We start from the raw sequence: 18,971 nt of genomic DNA, 5'->3' as shown, positions 1-18,971 counted from the left end.
ATTTAGACCAGGAGTCAGAAAACTTTTCCTGTATTTGGTGTATCCATGTAGTTCTTCATACTTTTGAACAAATGTATGTATCTCTAATTCATATTTTACAACTTGCTTTGCTCATTTGGCTTTATGTCAGAATTCATATGTGTTAAATATTAATGACATGTATGCATTCATGTGCTGGAAATAGTGCTCACCAAATATACTATGTGCTTCCCTATATTTCTTGGTCTTTAGGCTGGAGTCACTGGACTATGGACAGAAGGGAAGTATATCACGTGCAGGACAAGGCAGTTAAAAGCAACATCCCATTCTGCCCTTTCCTCAGTGAACTCATAAGCCACATATTCCAGAAAGGACAATGGAGTAGTTGTAGGAACATGAGAGTGGCCATTGGTCTGGGTCCCTGAGTGACGTGGAGCTGAACCTCTTGTCAAACCAAGCTGGACAAGAAATAATCCTGTTGCACTAAGACATACACACATACATACAAATGGAGAGATAGCATTGTTATCAGTAGCAGGGCAGATTCAAAGCGTTTGAAAATACTTTTCTCCTATGACTCTAGATTGAAATTTATTCTCACATGCATGAAAAAACAAATCTTATATACTATAATTTTTAACTTCTTTGAAGACCTATTACACTAATAATAGTTTCAGAGAAGTACGTACATGTTCAGGTACTATTTCCAGTATGTTAGTTTTGTTTCTCCAACTAGATTTTAAGTTCTTTAAGGATGATGTCTTCTCTTCTTTTGTACCCCACACTGCACCTTAACAGTCTACAGAGGGATGCATTAATGATTGGTCTACTGGTTGAATTGGGAGAATGAAGACCAATATTAAATGCTACTTTGTGTAAGCACGTTGCTTGTGCTTCATATCAGTTATCTTGATCCTTATTATTTCCATTATATAGATGAGGATATTAAGGCTAAGTAACTTCCCTTTCGTCACAGAGCTAAGAAGAAGATGAAGGGTGTGGGAGAACAGTTGAAACTAGCCTGGCTTTACTCTAAAGCCTTTGCTTCTCAAGTTTGTTTGGTTTTTTTTCACTGAATTGAGTTATACCATGCCTAGTGTAAGGCAGGAGCTTTGGTAGAACATAAAATGGCTAACAAAAACACTTATTGGTTATAAATTTTGCAAACATTAAAAGATTTCTTTGGAGACTTCTCAGGACTCAGGATTACTGGGTCTTACCTTGATCACCTCTGGGGTCTGCTGAATCAAAACCGCTGAAGTAGTATCTTTGCCTTTATCACCAACAGGACTTCTACAGCCTGATACATTGGCCTGGGAGGAAGTTGTCAAGGTTTCCTGTAGAATTTGCATCATTTCCTTTTCTTGTGATAGGCTCCCTCTGCCTGATTTGCATTCAACTAGTTCTTGTGCAAAGTCTTCAATGCTTTCTAGAATTCGCAGTAAGAGCGCTCGATCCTCTTCCTCTATTTTGTGTCCATTGGTTTCAATAATCCTTGTTAGACTGGAAGGTGAGACTTTTTCTGTAGGGGAAGAGACTTTAGATTTTGGCTCAAGAGCCACAGGGAGCTCACTAGTCAACTGACTACTATTTAGAGAGTTACAGCTTTTACCTTTGGCAAGTGGCTCTCTTAGAGAGGTCTCCATTTTCTGTGAGAAAGATTCCAAATCCATTAACAATTTATCAATCTCTTCCTGATTGTTAGGACTCATAACATTTCTGTGGTTTCCGTCTTCAACTTTAGGAAGTTTTGATTTAAAATCTTCCTCAGGTAGGTTAACAACTGTCTTCTCAAATATCTTGCCAGTTTCATTTTGCATTGAGGCAGGACATTTTTTAAGATGAATACCATTATCTGAAAAGTCTGCTCTACCTTCATTTGTCTTTAGCAACTCTGGACTGGGTCCATTCTCTATCCTTTGTCCTTTATCTAATGCTTTCTTTCCATCTGACTCTTCTTCAATATAAAGCGCTTCCATTAGGTCCCCAGAAGAAACATTTTCTAAAGGGTTCATGATTAATGACTGTGATTGAACCTGGACATCTTTTGGAGTTCTGGGATCGTTTATCTCTAAGTTATATAAGGAATTTGTAAAGTTGTTTGGAATGGATTTTACAGTGTCTGTTTTCATAGAACCATGCTTGTCATCTTGCAATTCCACAGTCTGAAACTGTCCAGAGTCAGGGGCTGAGAGCTGGACAACATCTTCATATTTAGGGGGCTGCTCAGTGCCAAATATTGGGGAGAAGGGAGTCAGTTGTAAACTAGGCATACTGCTGACCAGTTCTGTTAAATCAATAGCCTCATTATTCCCAGACTGCATGAATTCAAAAGGTAGCTTTTTCAGATAGGATGCTAACCTTGTCATTACATTCATATAGACAGTTTCAGAGTTAGAAATTGCATCATTGCCATTTCCTTCATTGAGGCTATTTCCTGACTTTTTCTTTATGCACTGTTTTATGATATCTGTGCATTTTTTCAAATCCTCAGAGCATTTCAGCAAGATGTCCAAGCACATCTTTATGTCTGTTCCTGAAGAAAAATGATCTATTTTATGTTTTTCCAAAATCTGAGTAACCAGATCTTCTTCAGAGAAGTTGTGAAGAAGCACTGAAGTCAGGGTTGTGTCAAGTGAGTTTCTATGGGACAAAGATTTTTCCTCAACCGAGGAACTCCGGAGTAAACCAAAGGATGGGGAGTTCCCATCATTATAATGGCCACAGAGCAAGTCAAAGTCAACGGACCTCCTGTTAAATGAGTCAGACTTAACTTTCCTTCCCTTTTTGTAAGCTGCATGGTTAGAATTTTTGAGTTTTTCAAGGGAAAATTCTTTTATTTTCCCACTGGCAAAACTGATTGCTTCTCCTGCAATGTCCTTTAAGTTACACATGTTCTGAAATGTAGATCCTTTCTTGACCCTGGGAATGCCTGTGAGGGCTTGCTGGGGATAGTCACCTTCAGCTGAGGAAAATGCATTTTCATGGGACAGAAACATAGAGTCCAGATCCACACCTTTGAACTGAGACACAGGAATGTGCAAGAGGTCTGCACAAACACTATGATGTACCACAATGCAGTCAACTCCATGTGTGAAGGTGTGACAGGTTCCAGTGCAATAATGTATAGCTTGTTCAAAACGCCGGTCTATCACCACACTGCTGTAGTGGTTCACAGTACTAACCACTAGTCTGTAAGTTGCTGCCATAATATCAAATCCACTCAGTGGTGGGGCTTAGATTTTCTAGAACTAGTTTCAAGTAAATTCTCCTAAATGATACTCATTTGATGACAATGTTCAGTGGTTTCTTGCAAATATAATGACCTTCCCCACAAAGGGAAACCATCTAAATTTGAGGTTTGGTAACTGTCAAGATACAGTAGCTATTGCACATGTTTGCTTGTGTTAGCAAGTCTTATAATTTAATAATTGTGCTTTTAGTTTTATTTAGTAATATCATGATAGTATAGGATTATTTTGATAAAAGAATATTCTTTTAGTTCTTCAGCAGTTCTATGATGCAGAAATTGTCATAAATTTACTGTCCTAAGTCTTAGTTGGTAGTATAGAAGTATTGTGATAACTGAGTCTTCCAAATGTTTAAATGATCCATTTTTTTCTGTGAATGACAGAGAAACCTATAATGAAAAGAGAAAATCATTAAAAGGAAATATGATTTCTTAATACTGAACCTTTTATTTCCTCCGCCTTTGCATCCCATATGCAGTTAATCGCCAAGCCTTATTCTATACCACATCATTGCTTGCTTATCTTTGATTCATAACTCTATTTCATCACACCCTACAGTCTTTACACCTATAGTAGTATTAGCTCAACTCTGTCTTGTTAAAACTGACTCCCAGTTGGCATTTCTTATCTCACCCTCCTTGCCACCTTACATGACACTAAGAAGCTTAGATTTAGACAGCCTTCTCATCCCTCACTGTTCAAGAATTCCCACTACTGATCTCTATGGTGTGTCATGGCAGACCTACCTCCTCTCACTTTCAAGACTTTCAACATTTGTTCCCATCCACCCATAACATTTTCTGCTACTGCTCTGCACTAACATTTTCATTCATCAACCTAGTCTTCTTAAAGACTGCCAATAAGTAGTACTTGTTCTTGATCATGCAACTTCTTCTAAATGTGGAAATATTCTCCTATTATCTTCTCTTTTCTTACTATCTAAGAGAGAAAAAAAAAAAACCCTTCACTACTGCTCTTGATCCCATCCTCTCAGACCCTTCCATGCAGATATCATTCTGTCAAGTGGATAGAATTTAATGAATCCTTCCCTTATTAAAAAAAATGGCTTTTTAAGCAGGTTGTAGTTGCTTTCCAAAAAAGACTCAATTAATAAAGATTGAGGTTTACTGTGTGCCAAGAACTTGCTAAGTGCTAGGGATATGGCACTGAATAAAAAAGTCCCTGTCCTTATAGACCTTATGGTCTAGTTGGTAAAAAACCCAAAATGTAAGTAAACATATAACTTGGATGATAATATGTGCTATGGAGAAAAATGAAGCAAGGCAAGGTTTAGAAAGGATGGGAGGTTCTGTGTTATAAAGGGTAGTCAGAGAAGACCTCACTGACGTCTGAACAGAGACCTGAAAGAAGAGTGGGAGCAGGCAGAGGGGGTATTTTGGGCTATGTCATCTCAGCACAGTAACCATAAGTGCCCTGAGGTGGGAGCATGCTTGATTTACTATAAGAATGACAAGGAGGCTCAGGTGGCTGAGCAGAGAAAGCAAGGGGGCAGTACAGAGGTTGAGGTAAGAAAGGAAAGGTGGAAGACTAAATAATGCAGGCTCTGTGGGCTATCATGATGAAGTTGGCTTTTCTCTGAGCTGGAAAACAACTAATGGCTTGCGAGCAGAGGAATGGTATGATTTGACTTCCATTTTAAACTGGCATTTTGGCTGCTATGTTCAGAGGAAACTACAGAAGAACAAGATAAGAAGCAGGGAAACAAATTACGGGGTCTTGCAATAAATCAGGAAAGAAGGCTGGGAGTCCTGGACAAGGATAGTAGCAACAGATGTTAGATGCTGTATATATTTCAAAGGTAGTGCCAACATGACTTGCTACAGGATAGAATGTACAATACTACTGCATCAAGAATGAGGCAGTAAGGCAATGACAGGATGGAGATGATGACAGAAATGAAGAAGAGTATCAGTTTCACTACACCATCAATAGCAATGGTGTTTTAACAATAAAAGTCTTTACCCACTTAATGAGAAACAGACATACATTGCTCTCATTTTTATTTCTTCAATCCAAGAAAACTTTTATTTTGCTATTTGTTATATTTCTTTGGTAAATTGTTTATATCCTTTGTTCATTTAGATATTAGAGACTTAGTAAATTCAGATACAATTAATAAAATTAATTCATGAGGAATCCTATCTCTTGCTGAACTTTATACTTGTTAGATAAATTTCCTGGGTCTTTGGATCCAACGATTACTTTGTTTTTATGCCAGTCCTACACTGTTATAATTACTATTGTCTTCTTAAGTTTTACTACCTGGCTTTGTCCTCCATATTTCTGATTATGTTTCTTCTTTATTCTTCAAATACTCTTTGAGGTCTTCCATATGAGTTTTTGAGTTGTAAATTGAAAAAAAAAAAGTCCTACTAGAATTTGATGACAATTATAATAAACTTATGAATTATTTTGAAGGAACACTGACACCCTTATAATACTCAGACTTTCTGCCCAGGAAGATATGTATCTTAACTCCAATATTCCTCTATTTCATTCTTTGTGGTTTTCTTCAGGTGGGTCACCCCCATTCTTCCTGTCCTTTAGTGTCTCAGCTTCGTTGTTATGTGGACGGATCTTGATCTCTTGCCTCATCCTCCACTTCCCTGCCTTCATATCTCAGATGATGGTTAATATAAAACTATAAAACTAGGTATCATGCAGAATGGATGAGGCTGAAGCAGGAAGCAGTTCCATAATAAAGGAAATGCCCAGTATTTCTTAAGTGAAAATGCAAAGAGACAAAAGAGGTGTCAGTTTATGCGACAAAACATTAGAACATGAGATGGAAGGAAACACCTTTTCAAAAGATGCACATTAGAAGACAGGGGAAAAAAGTACCAAACATGAAAAATTATGTGCCATTTCAGAAATTTTGAAAGATTTTGAAACAGCATTTGGGTAATGATAAAAGGGAAGAAAAACACAAAGGATACTGTCAAGGAAGTATATTAAGATAACTATATGAGGAATATTAGGGCTATATCCTAATACAGGTGATACAGGAGATAACACAGGTGATAAAACTAGTCCAGAGGCAAATACATGAATGTTGAGACACCTATTAAAACATGTATCAAGAATTGGGTCCAAGATAGCATTATAGAAAGAGCCTGAATTCACCTATTCCCACATACACAGTGAATCTACACCTATATTTAGAGAAATTCCTCCTGAGGAAGAACTGAGGGATGAGTGAACAGATTCTGTACAACAAAGAACAGAGATACCACATAGAGAACAGCAGGAGAGACAGTGACACGGTAATGATGGGAGCCATGCCCTGACAACAGTAACCTGCCATAGGTGGGATATCGCTGAGGAACCTGCATGCAGATTTGCCTGCCACAGAGCACAGAAAATAAAACAATGCAGTTTAAAGGGCAACTAGATTATAAATGAAGGAAGCCCATTCACTAACACTAGGACTCCCACCAATTGGTGGGAGAACTGCTGGATCTTCTTCTGGGATTGGAGGTGATTCTAAGTGCCATTGTTTAGGTTCACTCTTCACCATGACAGCATGGAAGAAAACAGAGTCTGGGTACAACAGACTACCTGCCAAATCAGTGAGCCCTGGGACCAAACCCATAGCAGCTCTAGATGTCCTCTGAAGGCAGCCACCTGGCCCAAGTATGGATGTGCCTGCCCAAGCCTGGTAGTTGCACCAAGGTGGCACCAGTATGGCACCCACTGGGACAATCCCAGGCCATGCCTGCTCAGTTTCCAGCTACCCTACCAGGGCACCTCCTGCACGGTACACACCAGGACACTCCAAGCCTAAGGCTGCTTGGCCTCCAGTTGTCTCCCCATGGTGCTCCCTGCACAGAGGGCCCCAGAACCCCCCAAACCATACCTGCCTGGGCTCTAGCCAGCTCATCAATACTTCCAGACAAACACTGTCTACCCAGGGGATGTTCCTGCATGAGGCCCCATTCCTTTAAGACTGGGAGAGGTAGCTGTCTCACCTAATCAGATAAACAAACACAGAAAGTCAAACCAAATGAGACAAAAGATCATACTCAAAATGAAAGAACAAGATGAAACTTCAGAAGGACTAAATGAAATGAAGTTAAACAATCTACCTGATAAAGAGCTTAAAGTAATGGTTATACAAATACACACTGGAATGAGAGAAGTGAATGAACTGAGAGAGAACTTCAACCAAGAGAAAATATAAAAAGAACTAATCAGAGTTGAAGAATGTAAAACTGAAATGAAAAATACACTAGAGGGAATCAACAGCAGATTAGAGGATGCAGAAGAACAGATTACTGATCTGGAAGGCAAGGAACTGTAAAGTACTCAAGCTGAACAGCAGAAAGTAAAAGAATTTTAAAAACTGAGGATAGGTTAAGGGACCTCAAGGACAACACCACATGTACTAATATTCACGTTTTAGTCCCAGAAGGAGAAGTGAGAGAGGAAGTTATGAAAAACTAATTTAAAGAATAGCTGAAAACTTCCCTAATGTGGGGAAGGAAACAGACATACAGGCCCAGGAAGCACAGAGAGCCCCAAACAAAATGAACCCAAGGAGGCCCAGTATAAGGCACATAATGATAAAAATGTCAAAGACTGAAGATATAAAGAGAGAATCTTAAAAGCAGCAAGAGAAAAGCACAGAGTTATATACAAGGGAAACAGCGTAAGGCTCTTGGCTGATTTTTCAGCAGAAACTTTACAAACCAGAAAGGAGTGGCATGATATGTTGAAAAGGAAAAACTGCAATCAAGAACATTCTACCTGGCAAGGTTATCATTCAGAATTGAAGAAGAGATAAAGAGTTTGCCAGACAAACAGAAGTTACGGAATTCACCACCACTGAACCAGCTTTACAGGGACTTCTTCAAGCAGGAAAGAAAACACCATAACTAAAAGTAGGAATATTCTAAGATGAGAAAATTTCACTGAGAAAGGCAAACATAAGTAAAGGTAGTAGACCAATCTACAATTAAAGGCTACTATGAAGGTTAAAAGACAAAAGAAATAAAATCCATTATATCTAAAAATTATATATAAGGGAATCATAGAATAAAAGATATAGTATGTGATATCATATACATAAAACATGGAGAAGAGGCAGTAAAAACGTAATGCTATTCGAATGCGTTTGAACTTGGGTGACTGCTGAGTATGTCATATATGAACCTCATGGTAACCACAAACCCAAGCCCTTATATGTATATATATTATATATATATATATTTTATTATATATATTATATCATACTATATTATATATATAATAAAGGCCACATGACAAATTCACAGCTAACTTCATACTTAATGGTGAAAAGCTGAAAGGTTTTCCTCTAAGGTCTGGAACAAGACAAGGACGTCTACTCTCCCCACTTTTACTCAACAAAGTACTAAAAGTAATAGCCATAGTAAAGAAAAATAAAAGGAATCTGAAAGGGTATGGAAGCATTGGAATCTGAAAGGGTACTGTCACTATTTGCAGATGACATGTACTATATATAGAAAACCATGAAGACTCTCTCTCTCTCTCTCTCTCTCTCTCTCTCTCTCTCTCTCTCTCTCTCTCGTCTTCAGGGTTTTCTATATATATATATATATATATATATATATATATATACCAAAAAAAATAAAGGAACCAAGTATAACAGTAAAGAAAGTCAACACTGACAGGCAAGAGAGCTAAAGAAGAAGAAAGGAACAGAGAAGAACTATAAAAACAACCAGAAAACAATGAACAAATGGCAGTAAGTGTATACCTATCAATAATTAGTCTAAATGTAAATGATTTAAATGCTCCTATCAAAACACATAGGTTGACTGAATAGATAAAAAAACTCTACCTGGTCCCTAAGGAAATTCATTTCAGACACAAAGACACAAAGAGACTTAAAGTAAAGGGATGCAAAAAGATATTTCATGAAAATGTAAGTGAAAAAAAAAAAAAGCTTAGGTAGCAATAATTATACCAGACAAAACAGACTTGAAAACAAAGGCTGTAAGAAGAGACAAAGAAAGGCATTATATAATGATAAAGGGATCAATCTAACAAAAAGATACAATTATAAGTATCTGTGCACACCTAAAATATAAAGGAAATACTAACATATATACAAAGTGAGAAATTGACAGTCATACTGTAATAGTAGGGGACTTTAACACCCCATTTACAAAAATGGATACATCATTCAGATAGAAAATCAATAAGGAAATGCTGGCTTTGAATGACACATTAGACCAAATGGACTCAACAGATTATCTTTAAAGCATTCCATCCCAAAACAGGAGAATACACATTCTTTTCAAGTACACATAGAACATTCTCCAGGACAGACCACGTTAGGCCACAAAACAAGTCTTAATAAATTTAAGAATAAGAATATTAAAATAATATCAAACATCTTGTTCAGTCACAATGGTATGAAACCGGAAATCAATTACAATAAAAAAACTGGAAAAAGCACCAATATGTTGAGGCTAAATAACCAATGGGTCAGTGAAGAAATCAAAGAGGAAATAAAACAATACTTGGAGAATAATGAAAATACAAACACATAGGTCAAAGCTATGGGACACAGCAAAAGCAGTTTTAAGAAGGAACTTATAACAGTGCAGGCCTACCTAAAGAAACAAGAAAAATCTCAAAGAAAGTAATCATACTTTATACCTGAAGGAGCTAGAAAAAGAAGAACAAAGTCCCAGATTAGAAGGAAATAAAAAAGATCAGAACAAAAATAAATGGAACAGAGACTAAAACAACACCACAAAAGATCAATGAATCTAAGAATTGATTCCTTGAAAAGATAAACAAAACTGATAAATCTTTAGCCAGACCCATCCAAAGAAAAAAGAGAACTTAAATAAATAAAATCAGAAATGAAAAAAGTTACAACTGACACCACAGAAATACAAAGGATTATGAATGATTATTATGGATAATCATATGCCAACACATGGGACAACCTAGAAGAAATGGATACATTCTTAGAAAGATGCAATTTTTCAACAATGAACCAGAAAGAAATAGAAAATATGGACTGGTAACTAGTAACAAAATTGAATTAATAATAAAAAAGCTCCCAAAAAACAAAATTCCATGACCAGATGGCTTCACAGATGAATTCTACAAAACATTTAAAGAAGAGATGACATTTTTCCTTCTCAAACTGTTCCAAAAAATAGAAGAGGAGATTGCTTCCAAATTCATTCTATGCATTACCCTGATGCCAAAACTAGATAAAGACACTACAAATCAAGGAAATTACATACCAATATCCCTGATGAACATAAATGCAAAAATCTTCAACAAATATTAGGAAAGCAAATTAAAAAGAAAAATATTAAAGGATAATTCCCTACAACCAAGTGGGATTTATTCCAGGGATGCAAGGATGGTTCAATCTCCCTAGATCAATATGATATACCATATTAACAAAAGGAAGGTTACAAACGATTCATCTGAATAAAGCAGAAAAAGCATTTGAAAAAATTCAGCATCTATTCATGATAAAAGCTCTCATCCAAATGCATACAAAAGAAACACCTCAACATAATAAAGGCCATATATGACAAATTCACAGCTAACTTCATACTTAATGGTGAAAAGCTGAAAGGTTTTCCTCTAAGGTCTGGAACAAGACAAGGATGTCTACTCTCCCCACTTTTACTCAATGAAGTACTAAAAGTAATAGCCATAGTAAAGAAAAAATAAAAGGAATCTGAAAGGGTATGGAAGTATTTGAATCTGAAAGGGTACTGTCACTATTTGCAGATGACATGTACTATATATAGAAAATCCTAAAGACTCCATAAAAAACTTCTTAGAACTAATAAATGAATTCAGTAAAGCTGCAGAATACAAAGTTCATCAAAATTAATATACTTTGCATTTGTGTTCACTAATGCTGAACTATCAGAGAGAAATTAAGAAAAAAATCCTATTTACAATTGCATCAAAAAGAATAAAGTACCTAGGAATAAATCTAACTAAGGAGGAAAGACTTGTACTCTGAAAAGAAGTGAAAACTGTAAGACATTGGTAAAAGACATGGAAGACAACACAAATAAATGGAAAGATATTCCATGATTATGGATAGGAAGAATTAATATTGTTATAGTGGCCACACTACCAAAGCAATTTAGAGATTCAATGCGATCCCTGTCAAAATACCAGTGGCACTTTTCACAGATAACTAATAATCCTAAAATTTGTATGGGTTCACAAAAGACCTCAAATAACCCAAGAATCTTGAGAAAAAAGAACAAAGTTGGGAGTATAATGCTCCCTGATTTCAAACTATACTTCAAAGCTACAATAATGAAAACAGTATGGGATTGGCATAAAAATAGACACATCAATCAATGGAATAGAAGAGAGAGCCCAGAGATAAACACACACTTATATTGTCAATTAATATATAACAAAGGAGATTAAGTATATACAAAGGGGAAAAGACAATCTCTTCAATAAATGGTATTGGGAAAACTGGACAGCTACATGCAAGAGAATGAAACTGAATCACTGTCATACCATACACAAAAATAAATTTGAAATGGATTAAAGATCTAACTGTAAGACCTGAACCATAAAACTGCTGGGGCAAAAAATAGGCCATAAACTCTTGAATATCAACATCACTAATTTTTTTCAGATCTGTCTCCCCAGGCAAGAGAAATAAAAGCAAAAATAAACAGGTGGGGCTACATCTACCTAAAAAGCTTCTGTACAGCAAAAGAAATCATCAACAAAACAAAAATGCAACCTGCTGAATATATTTACAAATGATATATGAGAAGGGGTTAATATCCAAAATATGTAAAGAACTCATATAGCTCAACACCAAAAAAAACACAGTCTGATTAAAAATTGAGAAGATGATCTGAATAGACATTTCAAACTGGGCAGATTATCTGAATAGACATACATGGTCATATGTATATCTTCTGGGTACTTAACCTGAGAATAACAAAAACACTAATTCAAAAAGATACACGCACTCCTATGTTTATTGCTGCATTATTTACAATAGCCATGATATGGAAGCAACCTAAGTGTCCACTGACAGACTAATAGATAAAGAAAATATGGTATATACATACAATGGAATATTACTTAGCCATAAAAAAGAACAAAATCTTGCCATTTATAATGATAAGGGTGGACCTAGAATTTATTATGCTAAGTGAAATATGGCAAATACCATAAGACTTCACTTATATGTGGAATCTAAAACAATAAACCAAATGAACATACAAAATAGAAACAGACTTATAAACATAGGTAACAGACTGGTGGTTGCTATATATAGGAGAAGGGCCTGGAGGGAATGGGTGAAAAAGGTAAAGGAGATAAAGAGGTGCAAACATTCAATTAAATATAAATAAGTCATCTGGATGAAAAGTACAGTATAGGGAACAGTCTATGATATTGTAGTAACTTTGTATGGTAACTATACTTACTGTGGTAAGCATTTTATAATGTATATAATTGCTGAATCACTATGTTGTACACCAGAAATTAGTATTTTATATCAACTATACTTCAATAAAAATATAAATAAATAAATATAAGAATTCAGAGGGTAAAAAAAACAAACATCATGGCAAATAAATTTCTAAATTGACATAAAGACTTTTATTTTCTGAAATTTGAGAAATTAAAAAGTAGTAGTTCTCTAGACAAATATAACCAAAACTGGCTGGCAACATAACATGACAGAAAATACAAGAAAGTATTCATGTGATACTGGAATTTGAAATAGTCACTGGCCAAAGTCAGACATGCTTTTAGACCAGTACTATCCAATAAAACTTTGTGTGTGACAGAAACATTCTGTATCTGTACTATCTGATAAGGCTGCCATTAGCCACATGGGACTAATGAGCACTTTAGATATGTCTGATGTACTGAAGAAATGAATTTTAATTTATTTAATTAAAAATGATTTTAATTTTTAAACTATTTTAGATTGATACTGAAGTTACAAAAAAAGTATACAATTCCCATTTACCTTTCTCCCAGTTTCCTCCAATGATACATCATATAGAATCACAGTACAATGACCAAAACCAGGAAACTGATATTGTAAGAATTAACTAAATTATAGACCTTATTCTAATTTCGCCAGTTTCACATACACTCCTTCCTTTCTTTCTACAGTAATTACAACCACAATCAGAATACAGAACTGTCCCATTATTCCTACCTCTTTCAAAAAGACTTCTCCTACTACCCCTTTATAGTCTTGCAGTTGCCCCAATCCTAACCCTTGACAATCAGTGACATATTCTTTCATTTTAAGAATTTTTTAATATATGAAATGAAAGAGTGTGAAATCTTTCTAGAGTGGCTTCTCTCACAATGATTTTAAGAGTCATTTAATGCATGCATTAGTACTTCATTTTTATTGCTGAGTAGTATACTACTTATGGATATAACACAGTTGATTTATTCAGCTGTTAAAGGATATTTACATTGCTCCCAGTTTTTGGCTATTACAAATAAAGCTACTGTGAGTATTATAGTGCAGGTTTTCACACAACACAGTTTTCATTTTTCTAGGGTAAGTTCCCACAAGTCTGTTTGGTGGGTTATATGCTAAATATACCTTTATAAATTTTATAAATGTGTAATTTCCTAACAAGTTGTACAACACAGTGCACTTATTTTTTATTTTTTGTTAAGATATTATCGATATACACTCTTATAAAGGTGTCACATGAAAAAACAATGTGGTTACATTCACCCATGTTGTGTCCCCCCATACCCCATTGCAGTCACTGCCCAACAGTATAGTAACATGCCACAGAGTCACTATTTGCCCTCTCTGTGCTACACTGTCTTCTCCATGATCACCCCCACAGCATGTGTGCCAATCATAATACCCCTCAATTCCCTTCTCCCTCTCTCCCCACTCGCACACACCCAACCCTCCCCCTTGGCAACTGCTAGTCCCTTCTTGGAGTCTGTGAGTCTGTTGCTGTTTTGTTCCTTCAGTTTTGCTTCGTTTTTCTACTTCACAAATAAGGGAAATCATTTGGTACTTGTCTTTCTCCACCTGGCTTATTTCACTGAGCATAATATCCTCCAGTTCCATCTATGTTGTTGCAAATAGTAGGATTTGTTTTCTTCTTATGGCTGAATAGTATTCCATCGTGTATATGTACCACTTCTTCTTTATCCATTCATCTACAGATGGACACTTAGGTTGCTTCCATTTCTTGGCTATTGTAAATAGTGCTGTGATAAACATAGGGGTGCATATGTCTTTTTCAAACTGGGCTCCTGCATTCTTAGGGTAAATTCCTAGGAGTGGAATTCCTGGGTCAAATGGTATTTCTATTTTAGCATTTTGAGGAACCTCCATACTGCTTTCCACAATGGTTGAACTAATTTACATTTCCACCAGCAGTGTAGGAGGGTTCCCCTTTGTCCACATCCTCGCCAGCATTTGTTGTCCCTAGTCTTTTTGATGTTGGTCATCCTTACTGGTGTGAGATTATATCTCATTGTGGTTTTAATTTGCATTTCCCTGATAAGTAATGATGTGGAGCATCTTTTCATGTGCCTTTTGGCCATCTGAATTTCTTCTTTGGAAATGTGTCTGTTCATACCCTCTGCCCATTTTTAAATCATGTTATTTGTTTTTTGGGTGTTGAGGCTTGTGAGTTCTTTATATATTTGGGATGTTTACCCCTTGTCAGATATATCGTTTACAAATTTATTCTCTCATACTGTATGATGCCTTTTTGTTCTGCTGATGGTGTCCTTCTGGGTCTTGCTTTTTTATCCATTCTGTAACCCTATGTCTTTTGATTGGTGCATCCAGTCCATTTACATTTTGTGTGATTATTGATAGGTATGTAATTATTACCATTGCAGGCTATGGATTCATGGTTACCAAAGGTTCAAGGGCAGCTTCTTAACTATCTAGCAGTCTAACTTAACTCACTTATTACACTATTATAAACACAATCTGAAGATTCTTTTTCTTTTCCCTCCCTTCTTTTTCTTTGTCCTCCACTGTTTATGTTAGGTGCCATATTTTGTACTCTTTGTGCATCCTTTGACTGACTTTGTGGGTAGCTGATTTAATTTTGCATTTGGTTAGTATTTAATTGGTCTACTTTCTTTACTGTGGTTTTATTTCCTCAGGTGACAGCTATTTAGCCTTAGGGACACTTTCATTTATAGCAGTCTCTCCAAAATACATTGTAGAGACAGTTTGTGGGAGGTAAATTCTCTCAGCTTTTGCTTATCTGGATACTGTTTAATCCTTCCTTCAAATTTAAATGATAATCTTGCCAGGGGGGAGTGTTCTTGGTTCGAGGCCCTTCAGTTTCACTGCACTGAACATATCATGGCACTCCCTTCTGGCCTGCAGAGTTTCTTCTGAGATGTCTGATGATAGCCTGATGGGTTTTCCTTTCTGGTGATCTTTTTTTTCTCTCTTTGGCTGCTTTTAGTACTCTCTCCTTGTCCTTGATATTTGTCATTTTAATTATTATATGTCTTGGTGTTGTCTTCCTTGGGTCCCTTGTATTGGGAGATCTGTGCACTTCCATGGCCTGAGAGACTATCTCCTTCCCCATACTGGGAAAGTTTTCAGCAATTATCTCCTCAAAGACACTTTCTATCTCTTTTTCCCTCTCTTTTTCTTCTGGTACCCCTATAATTCAAATGTTGTTCTGCTTGGATTGGTCACATAGTTCTCTTAATATTTTTTCATTCCTAGAGATACTTTTTAATCTCTCTGCCTCAGCTTCTTCATATTCCTGTTCTCTGATTTCTATTCCATTTATGGTCTCCTCTACCTCATCTAATCTGCTTTTAAATCCCTCCAGTGTTTGTTTCATTTCAGTTATTGTATTTTTTAAGGTGTCTATCTCCCTCCTGAATTTGTCCCTTAGCTCTTGAATATTTTTCTATAGCTCCATTATCATGCTTAATGACTTTTATTTTGAATTCTTTTTCAGGGAGATTGGTAATTTCAGTCTCACAGAGCCCTCTTACTGATGTTTGAGGGACTTTGGATTGAACAACGTTATGTGCCTTTTCATAGTCCTGGAGCAATAGGAGCAGTTGCAGGTGAGCAGCATGGGTGTCTGCTGGGATGACAAAGTCCTTTCCTGTTTCCTGGTCACAGTGCCTGTCTCTGCTGTCTGGGCCGATTAGCTGTATGCAGGGAGCAGCCTCTGGCTTAATCCCATAAATTGTCATGGGTGGGCTGGCCCTGAGCATGACCTAGGGTGATGGCAGGGGTTGCAAGTGAGGTGCATGGGTGTCTGCTGGGAGGACAAACTCCCCTCCTGCTTCCTAGTCACAGTGCCTGTCTGCACTGACAGGGCCAGGTAGCCGCACACAGGGAGTGGCCCCTGGGTCAATCCCCTAAGCTGCCGTGTGCTGGCTGCCCTCCTGCTGGCTTGGAGTGATTTGGTGGGGGGGTCACAGGCGAGTGGTGCAGGTGTCTGCTGGGAAGGCAAAGCCCTTTTGTGCTTCCCAGTCACAGTCAGTGCCTGCCTCCGCTGGCAGGGCCAGTTAGCCACGTGCAAGGAGGAGCCTTTGCATTAAGCTCTGTAGTTGCTGTAGGTAGGGCTGCCCTCCAGCTGGTCTGCAGCAATGGCAGGGACAGAGGGTTTGCATGCAGATGCCAGCAGCGAGGAAGAAGCAGCAGGCTGCTTATCGTGGTGAGGGACCTCAAGGCTGTGTTGCCAACCAGGGGGATGGAGTACCTTAAGATCCTGAAAGTTCCCAACCTACTGAGCTGTGTATGCTGGGATGATTTTGTCCACCTGTTCCTTCTCCTGAATCCTTGCCCCTTTAGCTGCCCTCTCACTGTTGTGAAGTCTTTCAAAGTGCCCACTTTTCTTTTGTCCCAGGGCAGCTGGTTGTGAAAACCTGTTTGCAGTCTTAGTCTCTGAGTTCGGTTCTCAGACCCTCTAATCTCCAGAGCACCATGCAATGTGGGTCTGTGCTCCTGGGGTAGATTTCTAGGGCTGGGTATTTAGGAGTCCTGGGCTTCCACTCCCTTCCTGCTGTGATTCTCTTCCTTCCGCCAGTGAGCTGGGATCGGGAGAGTGCTCAGATCCTGCTGGGTCGTGGCTTTTTTACTTTACCCTTTTCCATTAGATGTTCACTTCTCCCAGATGTAGACTGGCTGGTGCACTTTTACTTCTGGTCACTCTTTTAGGAATAGTTGTATTTGCTGTATTTTCAAAATACATGTGGTTTGGGAGAAGATTTCTGCCTCACTTCTCATGCTGCCATCTTTTTTCCTCCTTGTGCTGGATCCCAATGACAGACATTTTGCTTTTGTTTTTTGGGAGGTGGCTATAGAAAAGATAGTTTTATTTTGAATCTGTTGTTTGAAGAAGTACCCATGGAATACCTAAGTGGTGATAACTGGAGGAAATGTGAATATAAAACTTGGAGGTCAATAGAAAGATCTGGGTTGAGGATACAGTCCTAAGGGGTTACTCAGGATTAGTGTATAAAGTGAGAAAAGCTCTGGCGTGAGGACAGAGCTGGGAATCACTGACATTTCTGGGTTAAACAGGAACAGAATTCTTAGAGGGAGCCTAGAAGGAAGAGCCAATAAGGTAATGTGGAATCCAGGAAAAAGTTTCACAGAGGTTGAAAGAGAGACTCAAAATGGAGGTTACTAGTGTTCAATGCTGCTGAGAAGTCAAGAAAAAAAAAAACTTACCATTGGATTTGCCAATTTGAAGGTCACTGGTATCCTTAGCAACTGCGATTTCAAAAAAACCCAAAAGTCTGTGTGCACCAGAGTAATATACAATCAAAAGCATTTGTTGACATAAGTCTAAAAGAACATTTTCAATAAGTAAAAAAATTTTAAGTGATAAAGCATTAAATCGGTTTGAGTTTCTTCTTTCTTAAAGGTACATGAAATGAGTGTTTTGCAATCTTCTATTTGATGATATATTGTACAATTTTCAACCAGTCTAAAAATCTGTTATATCAGGAGTAGAGAGCAGAGTGTAGGAACTTCTTAGGAAATTATAATTATTCTGAATAAGTTTACACTTATTCCACCTTGGGCCTTGTTGAATGCTGCCTGTCCAATCCCCAAGCCTTTTGTCTCTCCTGGTTCTTTCATTTCTGCAAAGGGCCACAGCCTGTTCTCCCAATTTCTACTTAAGTGATTCATGTGCAAATTCAGCATCATTCAACACTTATTAACACTTCCACTGGTGGCACCTGAATATTCCTCCATACTAAACTGCTATATGGCTATTTCTGAGGAAGTGGATTTTTTTTGTGGAACAAGTGTTCAGATGCAGCAGACAAGAAAAGTTAGGAGGGAGAGAACTGGATTTTATAAGCTAAGAGCCTTACCAGGTAAAAAATAAAATAAACTGGACCTAATAAGCAAAAAGGAATTCTACAAAGGCAAAGAGATATAAAAAGGCCCTGTGTATTTGGAGAATTATAAGGAGTTGGATATTGCTTAAGTTAAAAATGTGCAGTATGGATTTTATAGTTTTCAGGCCTCCAGCAAACAGCAAGAACAAAATAGGAATGTAAAGTCCATGTTCAAAGAATGTAGGAGACCCCTGTAATCCCAGTCACCATATATGAAGACAGAAAACAGAAGCAAGAATGGCAAAGGACATAGCACAGCATGGGAGGAAGGGATACTAGTGGCAAGCAAACCAATTCACCCTGTACAACCCACAAAAAGCCCAGGTTTGGAGGTACTAGGTATCATGGGAAGCAGGG

The 18,971-nt window shown here is 37.4% G+C and overlaps 1 protein-coding gene and 1 long non-coding RNA gene across 6 annotated transcripts in view; one reads left to right on the top strand and one right to left on the bottom strand.

Moving 5' to 3' along the window:
- PPP2R3A (protein phosphatase 2 regulatory subunit B''alpha) overlaps positions 1-18,971 on the bottom strand; it is a 219,482-nt gene that overhangs the window by 154,956 nt on the left and 45,555 nt on the right. For 3 of the 5 annotated variants that reach the window (XM_037022878.2, XM_073232349.1, XM_073232348.1), the window contains one exon: positions 1,200-3,619. The exons of the other annotated variants lie outside the window; for them this stretch is intronic. In XM_037022878.2, the coding sequence (XP_036878773.1) occupies positions 1,200-3,188 (1,989 nt within the window). In that variant the 5' untranslated portion in view covers positions 3,189-3,619. The remainder of the gene's footprint in view (positions 1-1,199; positions 3,620-18,971) is intronic. 5 annotated transcript variants of the gene reach the window in all.
- LOC140848501 (uncharacterized) overlaps positions 1-18,971 on the top strand; it is a 218,467-nt gene that overhangs the window by 195,228 nt on the left and 4,268 nt on the right. Inside the window, exon 2 of the long non-coding RNA XR_012129512.1 lies at positions 16,205-16,316. This is a non-coding gene — a long non-coding RNA (uncharacterized lncRNA). The remainder of the gene's footprint in view (positions 1-16,204; positions 16,317-18,971) is intronic.

This window comes from Manis javanica, chromosome 3, assembly GCF_040802235.1.
Source record: "Manis javanica isolate MJ-LG chromosome 3, MJ_LKY, whole genome shotgun sequence".
Lineage (NCBI taxonomy): Eukaryota > Metazoa > Chordata > Mammalia > Pholidota > Manidae > Manis > Manis javanica.
This window is presented reverse-complemented; position numbering and strand designations above follow the sequence as displayed.